The sequence below is a fragment of the Diorhabda carinulata genome, chromosome X, assembly GCF_026250575.1.
Source record: "Diorhabda carinulata isolate Delta chromosome X, icDioCari1.1, whole genome shotgun sequence".
In the NCBI taxonomy this organism is placed as follows: Eukaryota; Metazoa; Arthropoda; class Insecta; order Coleoptera; family Chrysomelidae; genus Diorhabda; species Diorhabda carinulata.
In genome coordinates this window covers 31523716-31542702 of record NC_079472.1, presented here as the reverse complement: position 1 = coordinate 31542702, position 18987 = coordinate 31523716, and the positions used below count along the sequence as shown (strand labels likewise).

At 29.3% G+C, this 18987-nt stretch overlaps 2 protein-coding genes across 2 annotated transcripts; one reads left to right on the top strand and one right to left on the bottom strand.

The window, feature by feature from the left end:
* Positions 1–5419: 5419 nt before the first annotated feature.
* Positions 5420–18276, bottom strand: LOC130902471 (uncharacterized). The gene is made up of 3 exons (XM_057814646.1): positions 17884–18276; positions 5599–5846; positions 5420–5429 (listed from the first exon to the last, which is right to left on the bottom strand). The coding sequence occupies exons 1-3, from the start codon at positions 17983–17985 to the stop codon at positions 5420–5422; spliced, it is 360 nt and encodes a 119-aa protein (XP_057670629.1). The 5' UTR covers positions 17986–18276.
* On the top strand, positions 6789–13230 carry LOC130902041 (gamma-tubulin complex component 5). The gene is made up of 12 exons (XM_057813840.1): positions 6789–7140; positions 7194–7586; positions 7636–7868; positions 7927–8113; positions 9044–9257; positions 9315–9615; positions 10423–10583; positions 10637–10916; positions 10971–11187; positions 11320–11617; positions 12546–12832; positions 12925–13230. The coding sequence occupies exons 1-12, from the start codon at positions 7069–7071 to the stop codon at positions 13072–13074; spliced, it is 2793 nt and encodes a 930-aa protein (XP_057669823.1). The 5' UTR covers positions 6789–7068; the 3' UTR covers positions 13075–13230.
* Positions 18277–18987: the final 711 nt, after the last annotated feature.

Below are 18987 nucleotides of genomic sequence, written 5' to 3'. Positions count from 1 at the left end.
ATTGCGTCCTTTATAACCAGAAATACAAAGTATTATTTCGAAAAAATCAAAAAAAAAAACAACGTATAAACTGTTTATTATGTTTTATTATACTGAGACTACAATTTGAAGATGTCAATGAATAATAGTTGCGCATGCGTTGAGATCACGGTTACCAACCGTCCCCGATTTCCCTAGAAAATCCCGATGTTCCCATTTCCATTCCATATGTATCGCCTTGTCTGCCCCCGAGACACGAATTAGTCTACTGGTGGTCATTAGAACTGGTCATTGAAAATATTTCGATATTGTTTCCTGCTTTTTGAAATTTTGAAATTTGAACCAAGATCAACCAGAAACAATTGATCGTTCGAAACCGCTGTATATCTTCATTTTCTTGCTAATATTTGCGGAAAAACCAAATAGAGTTTGTAACTATTAAACGTTGAAACAAACTAACAGTTTTTTATTCTTATTCGAGGATGGCCAAAAATTAAGCTGATGTAGACGTTTTTCGATGTACAATTTCATTTTTATGACAACATTTGCGAATATTTACATAAGAATATTGATTTTAGTGACGATAACCCTTTAAAGAAACTAGAAAAGTTTATTCTGAAGTTAGCAAACGTATAAATTTGATAGTCCAGGAAAATTTGGGGCTGGTTTTTTACTAGTGCCAAAGAACCGAATTTAGACGCGCTAAAAAAGTTGTGACCTTCGTTCTAAGTATCCCTTCTTCTAATTCTTATGTCGACAGGGTATTTCCTCACATGCAATTCAAATGGACGAAGTCCAGATACCACTGCAACGTGGATTTGATAAGAACTTGGATTTAGTATCCACGAGCTTTCGAATTAAGCTGTAATTTGTAGATAGTAACCAAAATTCATTAACTGACTCACCAAAAAATCGATTTTTCTCGCTAACACTAACAATAAACATTAACTAAGTACTGAAGAATGAAGATAAACTAACAATCTAAGAAGATACTACGACGATTGGGGAATGAAGTTTGACGAGTGTGATACTCAAAAGATCCCCCACCAGAATCGGTCTAAAGACGCAACAGCGTGAAAAATACCACAAATATAAGCTTAAAAAAACGTTAAACTTATTTTAACAAAGTATATAGACTTAAAACGAGATAACCCTCGTAAATTTTTTGCCCCCGTAACCGTAATAACTTTTTAATCTTTCCTCAAAAGTAACTGACACAAAAATAAAAACAATTATATTTTGTTAAAGACTAAAAGAAGTCGAAATATCAGAATATTTTGATAAAGAATTTTTACCTGTTATTTTAACTTTATTTTATATGAAAGTTAACCTCAAATCAAGATTAATGATAAGGAAAAACTTATAAAAAGATCTAAGAAGTAAAAAAAATAATATTAACTATATTTTGATACAATTTGGATGATTCATCCTGTGATCGTTTTGCAATGTTCACTAAAATTTAATACTCTGTCGCATTTATAAGTATAAGTTACTTAAAATTTGTTTTATTTCGATGAAAATCCATTTATCAAATTGTTTCGCGAATCAAACGGGTTGATATTTAACTATTCCTGCACAATTTGATCTATTCAGATTAATGGATTGAAATAATTTCGAGCGCTTTCTAACACAGTTTCATTAATCAAATTCGCTCAAAAAATATAAGCGTGCATTTAATTATTTGCCATCGAAGAAAAAATGTAAAAACTTTTACGAAGTACAAATGAAAAATGATCGTCGGAGGCTACTAAGCTTAAATAATGGCGACAGAAACGACCGCGGAAATAATTTATATACAAAAGCGAATAAAACGTTTCTGAATTTATTCGAAAATGAAATTTAGTTATTAATAACAAAAACGAAACTACCAGTCAGTCAATAACTTGGAATACCAAAACGACATGTAGGTGGAGCGCAGGAAGTGACACTGACACTGACGGATGAAACCCAATTGACAAGTGACGGAATAAATAATTTCCGTCATTCATCTGTGAGGACAGCTTTTCGTGTTTCAATCTTGTGAATCACGAATGTTTGGTTAATTTTTATCTAGTCCATTAGCGAAATGAACACAATAGTTTTTCTTTTTGTCTTTTGGTAGAAACATAAAAAAAATAGTATAAAAACTTCGTTTCATCATGTCATATTGTACACAAAAAAATAGTCCTCTCCATAATGTTTTGTAAAGAAAAATTTATCCAACTACTTCGTGGTGAAACAATCTGCCACGTGTCTAACTTTTTTATGTTCCAGTTTCACCCAAGTAAAAAGATACTGGGTTTTTTTTAGGGGATTATCTGAGGCAATTGCTTGTATGGGTCGGAATATATGTGGAATGAGAAAAAATCTTTCAATAACAAAGTTTAATAAAGTTTCAACGATGTTAAAAAAAAAGATATTATGTAGTATCAAACTGTGTACGGCATATTCAAAATTTTTATGATATTATTAATGAAATGAAAGCACAGCATGGAGTTGTATGAAATTATAAAAATAATGATAAAAGTTTGTGGATAACAAAAACAAATATCAGCGTAAAAATATGAAAAAATAACAATGAAAACCGTGTTACTTTTATGAAGAAGACTTTTAATATAAAAAAAAGTGTCAGATTCTGTTATTGAAGCAATAATAAGATTATAGATAAACAGAATTCGCGCGAAGAAGAATAAAATGGAATCAAAGGATTTTACAATTTACAGGATTAAGACAAAACAGTAGAGGCATTAAGCTTGATGGTTTTGTATCGGATTGATGATGAATTACTTCACAAAAGAGACTAGAATTGGAATAATTTCTATATTTCATACAATTGAAACCATTATACGAGGTATGAAACAAAAATACCCGTTTTAGTGATATATACATCGAACAATGGATTGACATTAACCTTGAGTTAAAAACAACAAAGAAACTCACGAAATACTGAAAACTACATCTTGTAATATCGTATTAACTCAAAAATAGATAAAAATATACTAAAAGTGATGTAACCCAGAAACTGAGAACCACGCAAGAAGAAAAATTTCAAGGTTATTTACGCTAAATGTCCACTCCAACTTACTCACCAGATTTGGCACTATTTGACTCATCTTGAAAGTAAAAAATGTAACTTGAAAGTAAAGTAGCCTTCCAGAAATACTTTTAGTCGTAAATTTAATCATTATTCATCACAGGCAGTACTTCTAAAGGAATTACATAAAATTTCTGTCATCTGTTTACAGAGCAAATGTCAGGCAATAAATTCGTAGAAACCGGTCGTCCAGAGCGCAGCGCGTCGGCAACAGAGCCCGTTTTTAAGAATTTCTGGTACGTCTTCTTTACTGTTGAGTCATTTGGTAGCAGCGAGTTCAGAAATTGTTGTTCAAGTTCGTAAAACGTGTTCGTACGCAAAACTTGTATCGGTTACTCATTTCGAAACCGCGTCTACTCAACATCGCACAGACACAACTGTCTTAAACACGAGCATGATTCGTTTCGATCTTTTTTTCGACAACGTTGCCAGATAATAAATATATAAAATGATACAAAAATGGTAACATCCATTTCCTTTCATCAATAACGAAGAATTTAACGAAATGCTCAACAGTATTTATGTGTCGCAAAAAGTACTTTCAAGTAGGATTTTTTCACAGAAAAACAAGATACCATGACATCGTTTAACGTTCCAGAAAGTTTTAATGGATTTCCCTCAAGTTTTTCTTTCTTTCGCATGAAAATTAATTTAACATTTAATAAATACGGAAAAGATGACATCCGACGACATCTTTAGTTAAGCTGAACTTAGTTTTTTTTAAATATGTTTATGTGAGGTGAGGTGATAAATAAGTGTCACTACTAAATTTGTGGGATTTACTTCAGTAAAACTTGTTATATAGAAATATACAAATAAGAATCAAAATCTTCGTTAGCCGCGGAATCAGATCAGGGCTATATGGTGGGTGTTTATATACTGTGAAGACACATTCGTATACAGTAGCCTTGGAAAGCAAAACATTGTGTATTAATGTATTTGGTCAATCTAAATGATACTCTAGCTGTCCAAATACATTGTCGCCATCATTTTGTTGGTGCTTTTCGTGACCTTTGCATGTTTTGGCACCCCTCTCCAATGCATACAATGTCTCTTATCCTAATTTTTTCATATTTAAAAGTTTGTGTAGTATAAAGGTTTTGATTACATAACCTATACCGCAATAACAAAGCCAAAAACAGTTCCTATTATTTTAATACACGTTTAAACTCCTCTTTAACTACGAGAAACACAACAAAAATAAAAAAGAACAAACTAAAACTATGGATTATCAAAACAATTAGGACATCGAATGATGTCAAAAACATATATTCTATTAATTTCTATTTTTTTACATTCACGCTACATCTTATTTCCATATCCACTTTCATAATGTAAAAATTTTACATAACTTTCTTAACACCTCGTAATATAAAGTACAAAGACAATAGTTTATCGAAATAGATAAAAACTGGATAGATGTCTAAAAGGTTGTGTCTATAAAAATGAGAAAGAAGAAGTAATGAATCACCCCACTGTTTCATATCGCTTTACCTTTTAAAGTTATTATTGTTCTGTAAAGCTGTTTCATTACCCAGCACTTTTCAGTATTAAAAATAAATATTATCTTTATTTTTCATTTTAATATGCTGTAGATCCCTGATCATTAAGTTGTATATAGAATTTTCATGGAATTCTCTGAGTACCATTTTGATATCGCAATTTCCTTTAAAGGCGTAACGATGAGTTTACAAAAATGTAGACGTTATGTGGCAATTTATTTCTAGCACCCATTTCAACTCGCTATATTCCAGAAATTACGAAATACGGTCGTTGAATACTTTCTGTCTTTCACACAATTCCCATGTTATTGTATCCTCTATGTATGAACAAAAATGAATTGAATAATTAAACAAAGCTTCAACTATGAATATTAAATAATAAAATAAATTATTTATACGTATAAGAAGTAAAGATTTAACATGAATTTTAACCCAAAGTGGAATTGTTTCTTTGTTATGATAGATGTGGTTTATCTAAGATTATGATTAATACCATCAATCGAGTATCTCCGAGTTTAACGGAAATTACCGAGGTAAGAGTAGAACTATAATAATCTATCTTCTATAATAATAACGATCCACGATACTATTTTATAATGAATCTTAGTAATTAAAAATAGATTATATTATAAAGAATGTGAATATTCAATAAAAATAGAAATTTCCACAAAAATAAGAAGAGAAATGATAAACTATACTTACGCCATCTAAGCGAAAACGTTGTAAGCTAAAATACATCTATATTATGAAATAATCAAAGTTAGAAGATAACTGTAATAATTTATGCAGTGCTCTTTAGTTTCAGTTCTGTATTCTCTCAATAGGTGACACTGCTAGTCAAGAAAATTCAAATAATCATATTTTCTCATAAGTAGCTGAACACAATAATTAGTATTCAAATTTCTTTATGGTATTGGAAGTAATTTTCATTTTCATATAGAGAAACCCATATTACAAACGAAAATCCGTCCAAGATCAAAATTTTTAATAAAATTTATTTCCATGCATTTAAAACGCTTCACGCTATTGCTAATTCCGACTTACCCCAGAGTTTTAGTGGAAATCAGGGGCGTCTTTAACGTAAGAAATCCATTTAAGCGTGATTTTTTCTCTTGAACCTCCTCCACTTTTCGACAATAAGTAACTTCCTGAGAATCCTCCTCTTCCTCATCTCGCTTACGTCTCCTTTTGTGAAAGAAATAACAAGCAGCACTTATACCTGCTATCAGAATTATAGCAGCGAGACTAGAGAATACAGCCGTGAGTATGACGTCTCGTTTCTGCATCATTAACTGAAAAAGAAAGTGAAGAGATAGATTTAAAATTTGGAAGTTTATCTTTTTCGACATTTTGATATAAGTAAAAATATTGGTTAATCAATGCCCTTTGTTGAAGTTGATTTTTATTTTAACGCCATCTAGCGTAGTAACTAGTAACTGAAAACTGGCCAATCTACTGCGTTCTAGTGGTGAAGTAGAAAACTAAAAAAATTTATTTATGGATCCTAAACTGTGATGGATGATTTTTTTTAATATCGACAATGGTATAATAATAAAAAAATGTGTTAGAAGAATATTTATATACATACGAATCATTACAAACAATATTCCTTTACGTAAGGGAATAAAAAAATTCCTGGAATATCATATATAAACTATATTTTTAACCCATTCAATAGTTGATACTTACCTGTTGGTCAAAAAGTTCATTAGTTATACAATTACAAGACAGATTACGAAATTTGGAATTCATAACATTTTGGACAAGAAAACAGGCATCGAAAGCTCAGTTTTTGATAAAAAAACCACCACAAGAACCGAGTAACTAATGCATATTTTAAAATAAAAATATATTTTGCCCACATTTACATCGGAAATAAATTAATATATTTTGCTAGTTTTATTCAAAAATTCCTGATAAGAACCTCAAGAATATGATAATAAAATACAGGTTAATTATATACTTGTACTAAATTGAACATACTATATGATTAGGTTTTCGATATTGTTATACCGGGTATATTGAAATAAAAATATACAATACTTTACAGTCATTAAATTAAAAGGTTTATTTTTAATTCAGAATATTAAAATATCAACGAATTATGAATATTAGATATTTAATAAACAAAAACTTCTTAGATATCAAATGAAAATAAGACAATATCTGATATAACGTTTTGTTAACTAAAAATATCAAATTCAAATTGAGCGCCATTACATTTTATCTTGAATATGCGCAATATGTCACTGAGAAGTATGGATTTTATTTCTTGTGTGTCTTTATCCGCAGACTCGATTTATATCTCAAAATATGAAGTTCAGTTTTAATGTGTGTACAACTGAATCTAAAATGTAGTTACTAAGAAAAGTAAAATTTAAAAAGTAGTTCAAATAGTGGAACTTTCGTAGTTCAAATGTTACATACTATCTGTCAACGTCAATACGAACATTTAATGTTTGTTTAAATTTTAAAAAACTTTCTATATATTTAAAGTATTTTATTTATCAAAATATGGCCCGACAAATAAGTGTCGAAGTCTCAGAATTAGTTAAAGACTTAATTATACAAGTAACCGGTTATCAGGTAACAGTTTTAATTACATTTTTTTAGAAGCAAAATATTAAGTATTTCCGTAGGGAGGTTCAGAATCATTTAATAGAGTACAAAAATATTTCCACGAAAAATTAAGAAAATCCGACACGATGTATTTCCTAAATAAAACAGAAGTAGACAAAATTATGGCAGGAATGGCAGAAAAATTCAATTTTCATGGATTTTTTTCACAATCAGAAGCCTTAATTGAAGCTTACAATAATTATATTACAAAAAACGTTCCTGAATATCATCTTACTTCTCGATTGAATGTTGTAAAGTTTCTACTTTGCATGTCGGAAAAACCTACAAGTAAATTTTTAGAAAATCCACATGAGTTTCAAATACAACCACAAGAAAAAGATGAAGAAATTAATTGGAGCGAATATCTAATGGAAGGAATTGAATATTCTATACCAAAAATTGATGAAAGTTCGGTATGTATGAGAAGAATTGTTAATTAATTTCTATTAATATAATATTTAGGATTGTTCAGAAATATCTTCAATAACAGATGATAGGTATACTCCAGATTATTTTGAAGATAATAAAACTGCACCTTTAGTTACTATCACAAGTTGTGAAAAAGATGTAGTAATGAATTTAAGGGCTAATAGGGAAGAGTTGTATAATACAATTCAACATACTTGGTATAATGATACAAATTTTCAAGATAAACCATTTAGTGAACGACGAGAAGCAAATATTGGAATGTTATGGTAATATCGTGTTTGTCTGTGTATTGTACTTGTTTTTGAATAGTTCATTTTTCATCAGGGAAAAACACTTGGAAAATCAAGCTATGGGGTTGGTTGTGTTGAAAAAATCCACTGTATTATCAGAATATAAAGTTTTAAGGGAAATATTGTGGCAATTATGGGAAACTCATACTTCTACTGTATTTTATTTTGATGGAAATATAATAAAAATACGAGATAATGTCACTATTTCCAGTTTAAGAGCAGTAAGTAAAAATTTTGTTTAATTTAGTAATTATTTAACTCATTTGCAGCAAAACTAGAGACAATTGTTGTTAACTGTTTTTTATTATATGTTTTGGTAAATTTTTTAAAATTTGCCCTAAAAGTATGTAATCAATTATTCACTAACAGCTGTGTGACTTGAGGGATGATTAGGGAATGTTCCGGAGGTGGTATGGTCACAATATTTATTTTTTATGATCTCATTGGTGATTACTGAGAATTCAGACTGATCCTCGTTCTTTATTAACTTTTTTTTAAATTATTTTCCAACAGCTGTATGACATAAGTGATGATTAGGGGATGTTCCTGGGGTGGTATGGACACAATATTTATTTTTTATGGCCTCATTGATGATTCCTGAGAATTCAGACTGATCCTCGTTCTTTATTAATTTTTTTTTAATTATTTGCCAACAGCTGTGTGGCTCAAGTGATGATTAGGGGATGTTCCAGGAGTAGTATGGTCACAATATTTTTTTCTATCTTCCTCATGTCCTCATTGGTGATTTCTAGAAATCTCAGCTTGATCCTTGTCCTCAATTAATTTTTTTTATTTGCTAATAGCTGCGTGAGTGAGAGGGGGGGAATCAGGGGATGCTCCGAGAGTTGTATGATCTCATTATTTTTTTTATCTTTTTTATGGCCTGCTGGATGATTCCTGAGAATTTCAGACTGTTTTTTCACTATTTTCAGTCAAAATAAATTATATGGCGATTTTGGGTTTTTATTTACCCCTAATCATTTCGTATACGTTGTATACATCATCAATGGTACTTATATTTAATTTTCAACCGTTGTGGTACAAAAATAATAATAATTTTCTTTTCAAAAATAATGCTGTGAATGTGTTAAGAAGCTTCTTTATTAATATGAACATTTTGGAAATTCCACGTATGTATTGTTATGTTGCAGGGTAGTTTTAAAAATTTCTTAGAAAATCAGGTGGTACCATATATCCACCTGTTGGAATTTTTTAGGGATTTTGATAAATTATTTGATATTAAGAATGAAGAATGTGTTACAACAGTTTCGCAAACATATCGAAGTTACAATAATTCTTTACAAAATTTGATAAGACCTTTATATTTAAAATTATCACAGTTGGAAGATAAAGTTAGGGAACAAGGTTAGTGAAATAAATATCGTTTTGAATAGTTTTTAGGATTATTTTAATTTTTTTTAGAAACAATCTACACATTATTGAATCTTTCCGAAGACTTGGAACATTTTTTCGAACCGATTAAATTATTAAAAACAATTCATGATTACGTAGTGATAGATTTTGAGAAAAATCAAAATATTATTAGCGCTACATCGCTTTTAACACGTCTCCATGATAGTTTACAATTTTCTACTAATAAATTAGATCAAGATTTGAGGGTTACCCTGTATATTGAAAGTTTATATTATTATTTGAATGTTGTACATTCATGGTTCGTCAAGAATGATTTTAACGATTATTCCAACGAATTTTTAATAACAAAGTGAGTTATTGATTGATAATTTTTCTTACGACCACTTATGGAAATGATACATTGCATACTTATTTTTACCTAAAAAAGTAGCTTATTGCACACATGTATTAATAAATAACAAAACATACATGTATTGAAATGCTTCTTTTTCATATGTTATATATGGTCTCGAACGATAAAGGGAATACAATACCAATACAATATGAATCTGGCTGGGTGCCGAAAGGCAAAAGGCCAAATTTAAGACACTGAAGAAACAGATAATATGATTTTTTGAGGTTATATTAGTGTTTACAATAAAAATTTAAAGTGATTTGTGTTCAAATACATACCAGTATCTGCAAGATAATTTAAACGTTAAAATTAAGTATCATTACTATTACTGGGTAATGTATAAAGTAGTTGAATGAAAATTTATTCTCCATAGTGAAGGAAAACATTCTTCATGACTGTCTTGATTTTACTAACAGGTAAGTTGAAAGTCTAAAAATTATATTAAGTAGGCTGTATTAATTGTCAAACATATAAGCAGTCATGTTGTAAAATTATAAGTATTGTGCTGGCAAAAAAATGGATTCTAGCGAATTTGAAAGTGTTTATATACTTTTCAACATATGTGTTGAAATACTTTTTTGTTCAAATGACTTAATTAAAAAATTCGTTTTTTGAAGAATTTTTTATGTGGTCGTAGGAAAAATTGTGTGCAGAATTCTTCGGAAAGTGTATTTCAAAACAGTAACTAGTGTGAAATATATCATTTTCCAAACTAATTATGTAATATACTATTTTTAAATTGTTTTTTTTTTTTAATTTTAGATCGACAGATACGGGGTGTGATTTGAATTTCGTTATATCCGATGAAATTTGTATAAGCGATGGTTTATTAAAAATTATGAGTACCCTAGTGTTAAAAATCGGTAAAAATGTTCATTTACTGAGGTTACTAAAAGATTTTTCATTAGTAAATGATCGCGAAGGTGATTTTTTTCTTTTTTTAATAAAACGTGTTATGAAATCTAGTTCATTTTAGAAACTATTTATGAAGAATTTGTTAGACGGGTATTAGAAGAATTATGTAGATTATTCAATAGTGATGAAAAAATATTTATTGATGAAAATTTTGAAACAACGGAAGAAATTTCTTATAAATTTCCTGTCATATCATCGGATGATTGTTCAAAACCAACGGAAATGGATAAACTTGATAATTTAGTGGATACTACAGATGGATTTTTAATGTTGGCTTTCGAAGATTATTTTAAATATGATAAAGAAGAAGTGGAACCGAAAAAACGGAGTCTTTTTGAAAAGTTAGTAAAAATATCGAAATTATTGTGTTGTATTATTTTTTTATAATGTTTTAGAATATCTTCGATAACTAAAACTTTCTTTCCGGTTAGTAATTTCTTCGAAAAGATATTTTGTGGTATATTGAAAGAAAGGTTTACTGTATCTGGTCTAAAAGTGAAGAATATCTTGATGGAAGAGTATCTGTTAGAGAAGGAATTTCGTTTTATGCGTCATATATTTTTGTTTTTTGATAATTTGTTGTTTCCTTTTTACAGGAGGTTTTTTATGGAGGTAAGTTGATAGATTAATGAAATGAAATTGTGACGTGAGTTTGTTTTTTTGTAAGGAAGAGAATTTGCAGTTTTTGAGTCTTATTTTCTTTATTTATTTCTGTTAGGTTCGTTATCGTGTCGTTTATTTTAGGTTTACGCACAAAATAAAAACTGGGGTAACGATATATGGCTCACGTCTCATCTTCAAGATATAATAATGGACATTTATCCAGAATTTTATGAAAAATGTTCCGTACAAATCGACGAAAATTGGAAAGTGTGTAACGATGCTTTGGAAGCGTGTAATATGATCAGTTTGCAATTAGATATACCGTGGCCTCTGAACCTCATCATTATACCCTCTCAAATTGACATGTACAAAGACGTGTTTCATTTCATTTTGAAAATTAAATGGGGATTGTATACATTGAATAATCTTTCGTTTACAGGTAAATCGAAATTTCCATTTGTTATTCGTCGTAATTATTTCACCATCACTAATATTTCCATATCTATTTTTTATAACCGTTACTCCATCTACTCGTTACAATTAATTTAGCATCCACTTCTGCATAACCGGTGTTCCCATCTCTATCATCTAGCACACTCTAGTGGTGTCAAAAGAACTACAAAATGTCTTCTGTTAGAATGCGCGCGTAGTCGACAAATGACAGCCGGCCATTTTAAATTGTTAAATCATTGGATTTTTTCAAAGCACATTACTAAACACTCTGATGCAATTGCATCTTACGAGATGGAGGTGGAGCTTGACGTTGGTGGATGGCCAAATGGACTGACTCTAGACGATGAAATAACCGTTGGTATTCGAAATCTGGCTTCAGTCATGAAAATAACACAAACGTCTAAAGGTAACTTTTGACGACCGTAAAGTTCCAAATGACATGCTATATATTATAAAATATCTCATTTAAATTTTGATTTGAGTGAAAAACACTCGTAATTTGACGTTTTCGAAATGGCAGAATCCATTTATCAACGTCCTAAAATTAATATTTCCGGTTTTTATCAATAATTGCATCGGTTGACTTTCGGTTCGGTTTTTTGAACTGGTTTTATGACTTACACGAAACGGCCTCTTTTTGATTATGAAAAATTATCGCATTCCATAAAAAAATAGATTTTTCTCATATTATGATAAACTAACCTAAACTGAAGTAAACATAACCTAATTGAAGTTTAAGTAAACCTTACCTAACCAGGGCGAATTCCCCTCTCGAACCAACCCCATATCTCTGAAAAATATGTCGCCAAAATAAAACATTTCGTTTAATACATAAATTCAGTTTGAAGCGAACCAATCCAATTGTTTGTAAAGTACTAATTTCCGATAACATCTAGTCGTATTTATTGTTATAGATTTGGAACCTCGTCGACAAAAAGATCGAATCAACTTTAAAAGTCATAAAAGCACAATAATGAAATTAAAATATTTGAGGTTCGCTTTCAACAATTTGTTAAACAGCATCCACCATTATATATTTTCTTTTATTTTCACTAAATGTCTCCAAAAATTCGAATTGGATTTCGAAGAAGCGAACGATTTGTCTTCAATCATATCTTCCCATGCCGATTTTATAAATTCTTCTAATAGAATGGTGAACGAAGTTAAAGAATGCGGTCAAATTGACAGACCGTTCGATAGTGTGAGTATTTTCAAAAACTTTTCTTAGTGTAGTTATTCCAGCTGTTTTCTTGGTGTATTCTGCTGCGGAATGATTTCGATTATTTCTTTCAGGTTACAACGTGTATAAAAATTTTAAAGTACATGTGGGAGAACCCCCTGTACGCAACCCCCGAAAGACTTTATGATATCTACAAAAATTATAAACGTACCTTCAATATTATTAATCCAATTATTTCCCCCACGTGTCTTTTTGACTATTGAATCGCTATCAATTAATAGAAATATCTTTATTGATTTTTTTTTTAGTTTTTTTAAAGTGAAATATCAAATGGGTGTTTTTATTTTTATAATTTTTTCATCTTTATAGATTCTTTTTGTATTGTTTCATACATTTTTCAATAAAAATAACAATTTTAATGTTGTTTTCTTTACCTTTCTATTATTAATAATATACACTGGACATCAAATAACTTGATTATTTTTGCGATAACTAAAAAAGTTCTTGGGGATCAAAAAATCTTGATAATGGAGCATAGGTTATGTAAGAGATATACCAATGGATGAAATGTATCGATTTTTTTTATTTTTTGGTGTACAATTTAGCAAAATATCCCCTAAATTGCAACAATTGGTGATTTAAGTCGATTTTAAACTAGTTTACTACTTTTTTTGATTAACTATGTAGTAAAATATCTTTAAAAACCTTCTAATTTCTGAATTATCTAGCAGATATAATGAAATCTAGAACAAATCTGCCATGTTCCTTTGGTCTAGTTCTTCAAAAAAAAAACTTACAAAAGAATCCACTTGGATCAATTGCTACATAAATAGTTCAAACTCTTACAAGACATGGATTGATGATTAGTTTCTGAACTAAAAGTACCAATAAGTGATATTTATTGATTTTAAATGGTTTCTGAACTTTGTGACCCAAAATTGTTCAACTAGTCTTCAGAATTGCTTCAAATCTGAAGTAATTTTAAGTACCTATAATACAATTCTTGTTTTTCTCTGGTTCAGTTCTTCAAAGATAATTTGTATCAGAAGAGTTTGTTACAAAAATAATTCCAAAATTCAAATTGCCGCATTAATTTTGTACAGTATCTTACATATCAATCGACGATCTGATTTGATTTTAGAACGATTTATCTCCTTTTTTAATTTACCAGGAGTAATATATTACAATTGATTAAAACACGAAGTATTATCACATATAATGCAAATATTTATTTATTCAAATATCACAACTCTAAAGACAATGAACAAACTCAACTAGGAGAGAAGAATTGGTTCATATAAATATTAAACTCTTACCAAAATGGAATGTTATATCTACAATTAATGACACACTTATTATCTCTTGATATTTTTTATATATCTCCTCATAGAAATTTTAGATTTTTCTTTTGCTTTCATAAAATACATATATTTGCTTCTTCTTCTTCTCTGTGGTGATGGGCTCAATTCGTAGACTATCCACCCAGTTAAGTAACAAGAATTTTTGTAATTTGATTATTGCCCAGAGTTCAGAACACTATTGCGTCTAACTCATAGTCATCACTCCTTTCAGATATTTGAAATCATCAAATTTTACTTTTCTTTAGAAAAAAAAAAATTATCTGTCCATTACAAATTTTCTTCTTCTTTTTATTAATTTGTCAAAAATCATGACAATTACTTGACACTTTTATATGTCATTTAACTAGGTTCTGTATACTTTACCATGCCTACAAATACTATTCAAAATATTCTTCAGCAATATTGGAAAAGTGTATTTCATTTTATATAATTATTGTAATATTATGCGAGAAGCTGTGACAACTTTTTTTTTCCAAAAATATTTCTCCTGATTTGAAGTACACTCATAAAAAATCCTACATCAAATATTCAAATATAGTATTTTGTTGTTCTTAAAATGGAAATAATCGATCTATTATTTCTCAATATTTCGGGTGTAATTTATTGGGAATTCGTTGCAATATTAAAAAGAACCAGTCACGCGATTGTAATTAATAAATAAAAGCTGCAATCGATCTGGTTTATTTGTATCTGTTTTCGTTTTATGAAATGAATAAAAAATGATTGCGTATTATCGCATTAATACCTAATTTATTTAATACGATATTATTAAGTGTAATTATTGATGAATAATTAAGAGACCTTGACAGTTTTATTCGTAATATAAATGTAAGATTCATGATATTAGGTAGGCAACCAGTATTTCTACTCAACCTAAAGACAGTAATCATTTAATGACTTTATCAATTACTCTTAGGGCTTTTAACATCATTTAATTACTTTCAATTTCTTGATTGGGGTATGGATTTAGTGATTTATATTTGAAAATTGAATACAAGTGGGTAAATTTGAATATTTAATTAATTTCACCCTCATCAGAAGATCCCTTTATCAAGACAATAACTCAGAGTGAGGGACTAGTGAATTATAATACTCCTTAATCTTTCAATTTAGTTGCACATACAGGGTATTCAAAGCGATATTTTACTTCCAGAAGGGGCTTAAATTTTTAAACATATTTATCATTTGTCTTGTACCCAGAGCCACTCCTTAAAAATTTTAAATAGCATGAAGTGTTGAGTAAATCATTTTTAAGATTTATCTTTAATTAAACTACACTTTAAATATCGGAGGTGATTTTTGATATTATCAATAATATTTCAATTTCATTGCTTTCAATATGTATTTATGTTGCATAATGTGACAGGTGTAAAATGTTGCCACGAATCTTTTCATCTAATATCTTAAAATCTAATATTTTAAAAACGATTCCATTATTATAAAACACTTGAGTATTTTAATACAAAAGTTATTGATGGTTGTTTTTCCACGATATTCCAATACTATACAATGTATTGTTGAAATATTGGTATGAAATTTATAATAAAGAATCTAAACATAAAACGAAAGGAACAAAAGGAATCTCGTATTTCTTTGAAACTCAATACCATTTCATTGCTTAGAAATCTATTTTTACTGCTGTATTATGAAGTTCCTACAACATCGTACAAGTTTTAATTTCGCTTTATCAGTAGACAGATAGTTTCTACAATGTATTAAAGAATATTTTTCAAATTTTACTACATTGTAATTAAGTAAACATTAATTTTCTATCGATCTTCCTCTAACTTCATTATTTATATGTTAAGACAGCCTCGATTATACTAAAGATTATTTAAATTAGTTTTCTTATTAATACACAGATCATCTTAAGTAATATACGTTGTAAAAATGGTCGTTTTTTGTAGTTGTTTCATATTTTCATTACAGATTTATAATCCATGGAATGGGCTTCATAAAATACGAGTTCTGCTACAGAACATCTATCAGGTTATAAAATGCTGTCACTTGTGTGCGATGTAATACGATTGGTGAGTGATCTTTTAGAATGACCAATGTAATACGCCATCAACAGTTTATTTGAGGAAATAACTAATATGAAATTAATTAGTTGATAATAATAAACATCAAACATAGATATTAGAAATGCTAATATCCATATTAATAAGTCAACATACTCTAATTATTATAATGAATTGAGAACAAATGATGATTAACTTTATTTCCGTAATTAATTTTTGTCCTATGGGATTAGCGCCCAGTGTTTGAACGATTAAACATTCCATATTTTTATGTAAGTCACAGAAGTACGTGACTTAACCTAGAGATGGCGGTAGTTGCTTGAAGTACACAATCAATACAACATTTTAAGTTTGAAGATGCCTCCTTGTTTAATATTTGTTTGGCAGCCATCGATAGTGAACGTTTCCAGTGAATTTTTATACATTTTAAGTTAGAAAAGGATTTAACGTGCTTAAGTAATTCAAAATTCAAATCAACATCGACTCAAAACATCAACAAACAAAAAACAAAGCAAATTTCAGAAAAAAATGTTGTTAAACTTAAGAAAAAACAAAAATTAATTGTACAAATCTTGACTTTCAGATTATCTTCAATCATGTCCTTACAATGCCAAGCCTATTTGTCCTTCTAACCATGAATATACACAGAAAGTGGCACGATGCCCCATTTTTCTTATCTGACCTTCGTCGATATTCTAGTTCAATGTGTCGTTCGAAAAACTACAAGCGAGAAAATTCAGACACGAACTTTATTAAACATTAATTATTGAAATAAATTCAACATTCGTATAAAAGCACGAACTGGATTTGTTATCGTTTAAGGGGCGTTTACACATTGATCAAGTCAAATGTCTTTTCGGAAGCTATGATCGGGTTAACTCGGGTCACGATCATTGTTGTTCGAGAACCGATCTAGTTAATCAGGTCGTAGTAATTGGATATTATCCTATGTTTGGTTGTTTCATTTGTCTATGGCTTTTTAAAGTTTGAATATTATTTATTCCCGCTAGATGGCTGTCTACTCTCATAAGCAGCATCGATTACGTCACTGAGCTTTACGGTTTTTATTATTTTTATCATTTTAGCTTATTAGTATCAAACTTTAGTGCAAAATATGTGTGAGGCGTAGGTAAATTATTTGGAATCTATTATATAGATAAATAAATATCATGAAAGAGTTAACGCACAAAAAACTAAGTTTAACTTGCTTCAAACTCCCTACAAACATTATATTAGGTCCGTTATATTAAATATAAATATTTAGAAATGAAGCTTTCTAGCATTTTCAGTCGAAAATGTGCACACGTCAGACGTGCACACCTGTTAATTTTAGAACACGAGTAGGAGTGTTGAGAGACAGCCGTGGCGAAAAATCCTGTGAGTTATGTGAGTTATCACGAACTGTCAACTGTGTCAACTTGTCAAAACAACAAAAGAGGAGAAGAATTTGTGTTGTTGGAGTGTGAATTATTCGCTGAGAGGTACAAAAGGATTCGAATAATCTTCTTTGTGAACTAAAAATTAAACGTCCTGGAGATCACAGGAATTTTCTTCGTATAAATGAACCCATAAAAGCAAAATACCAAAGTTAACAATATCATACTTTCTTTTCATTTATCCTAATTGAGGCTATTTTTTATTCATACAAATATTTCCTTCCATGAAAATTAATCAACTTGATATAACTCACCATTTTTTTGTTATCCATGAGGACGTCTTGAGGATTGTTTGGCGAAATAAACGCCCTTCCGCTTTCCGCTACATATTGCACCCCTGGTCCAAGATAAACCATTTTGAGGTTATGTTCTTGATATCAGTTAATGTCACTCAACACTTTTTTCGTATAATATTTTTATTCTCTTAAGTAATTAGTTAATAAATGAGTTTATCCTGAATTAGATTAATAATTTGAAATCCACTAGTAAATTATAATTAAACGTATATTCAAGGAGATACATTATTAATTTCTTTATTCAACACGTTTTACGAAATATTAGATTATTTTATAATTATATGTTGTTTCAAAAACAATCGAATCTTCTACACTTTAATAATGAATTTAATGAAAGTCGTTCACAACTTATACAGATAGGCCTGTGTACAGATAAATTCATTATATTTAATCCTGTATCTAAATATACAGTTATATAAAAACTGTAGAAAAACCTATAAAAAATTGTATGAAATTCCTTGTAATAATAATTGTAATATTGGTTACATAAGACAGATATCTCAATTTTCAGGAAATAGATTAACAAATCATTTGTTTTAAGACATCGTGGAATAACGAAAAATCATAGATTCAGTTTTATAATGATTCATACTCATCAACATGTCGATAAAAAGGTCCTAAACAATTTAAATATATGTTGAAAATATTTTTGACCTAACAAAGCTTTCGAAAAGCTTTATCAACTTCGTCGTATTCTTATGAGAAATATGACGTCTTATCTGAACTCAACCATGTCACATTTCCGTTTGAAATGTACTCAAGGATGTATTTATATAAGGAAGGATAATTTATCTCGGAAGAAATTTCACTAGAGCGTGCTTTTCTTTGTTGAACTTGAAAAAAAAATCCTACTGGCATAAGTTTATTTTGCAAATTTAAATTTTCTCGAAAAAGTATTAAGTAGTATACAAATTTCAAGCAAGGTCACAAAAGATGCTAAAATTATTTATACTGACACAAAGATATGGTATAATGAATATACGAGGATGGTTTCAGAATTAATTTTATCTAGAGATGGCGGTAGTTGCTTGTTCCATGTTTCAAGTTTGAAGACGCCATGTT

Bases quoted from the DNA above. Each gene is read 5' to 3' on its own strand.
- LOC130902041 (XM_057813840.1), top strand. From the start codon at position 7,069: ATGGCCCGACAAATAAGTGTCGAAGTCTCAGAATTAGTTAAAGACTTA. The intron at 9,616-10,422 runs GTGAGTTATTGA...TTTTAATTTTAG, and splicing joins AACGAATTTTTAATAACAAA to ATCGACAGATACGGGGTGTG. The intron at 11,188-11,319 runs GTAAGTTGATAG...CGTTTATTTTAG, and splicing joins ACAGGAGGTTTTTTATGGAG to GTTTACGCACAAAATAAAAA.
- LOC130902471 (XM_057814646.1), bottom strand. From the start codon at position 17,985: ATGGTTTATCTTGGACCAGGGGTGCAATATGTAGCGGAAAGCGGAAGG. The intron at 5,847-17,883 runs GTGAGTTATATC...TTTCTTTTTCAG, and splicing joins TCATGGATAACAAAAAAATG to TTAATGATGCAGAAACGAGA.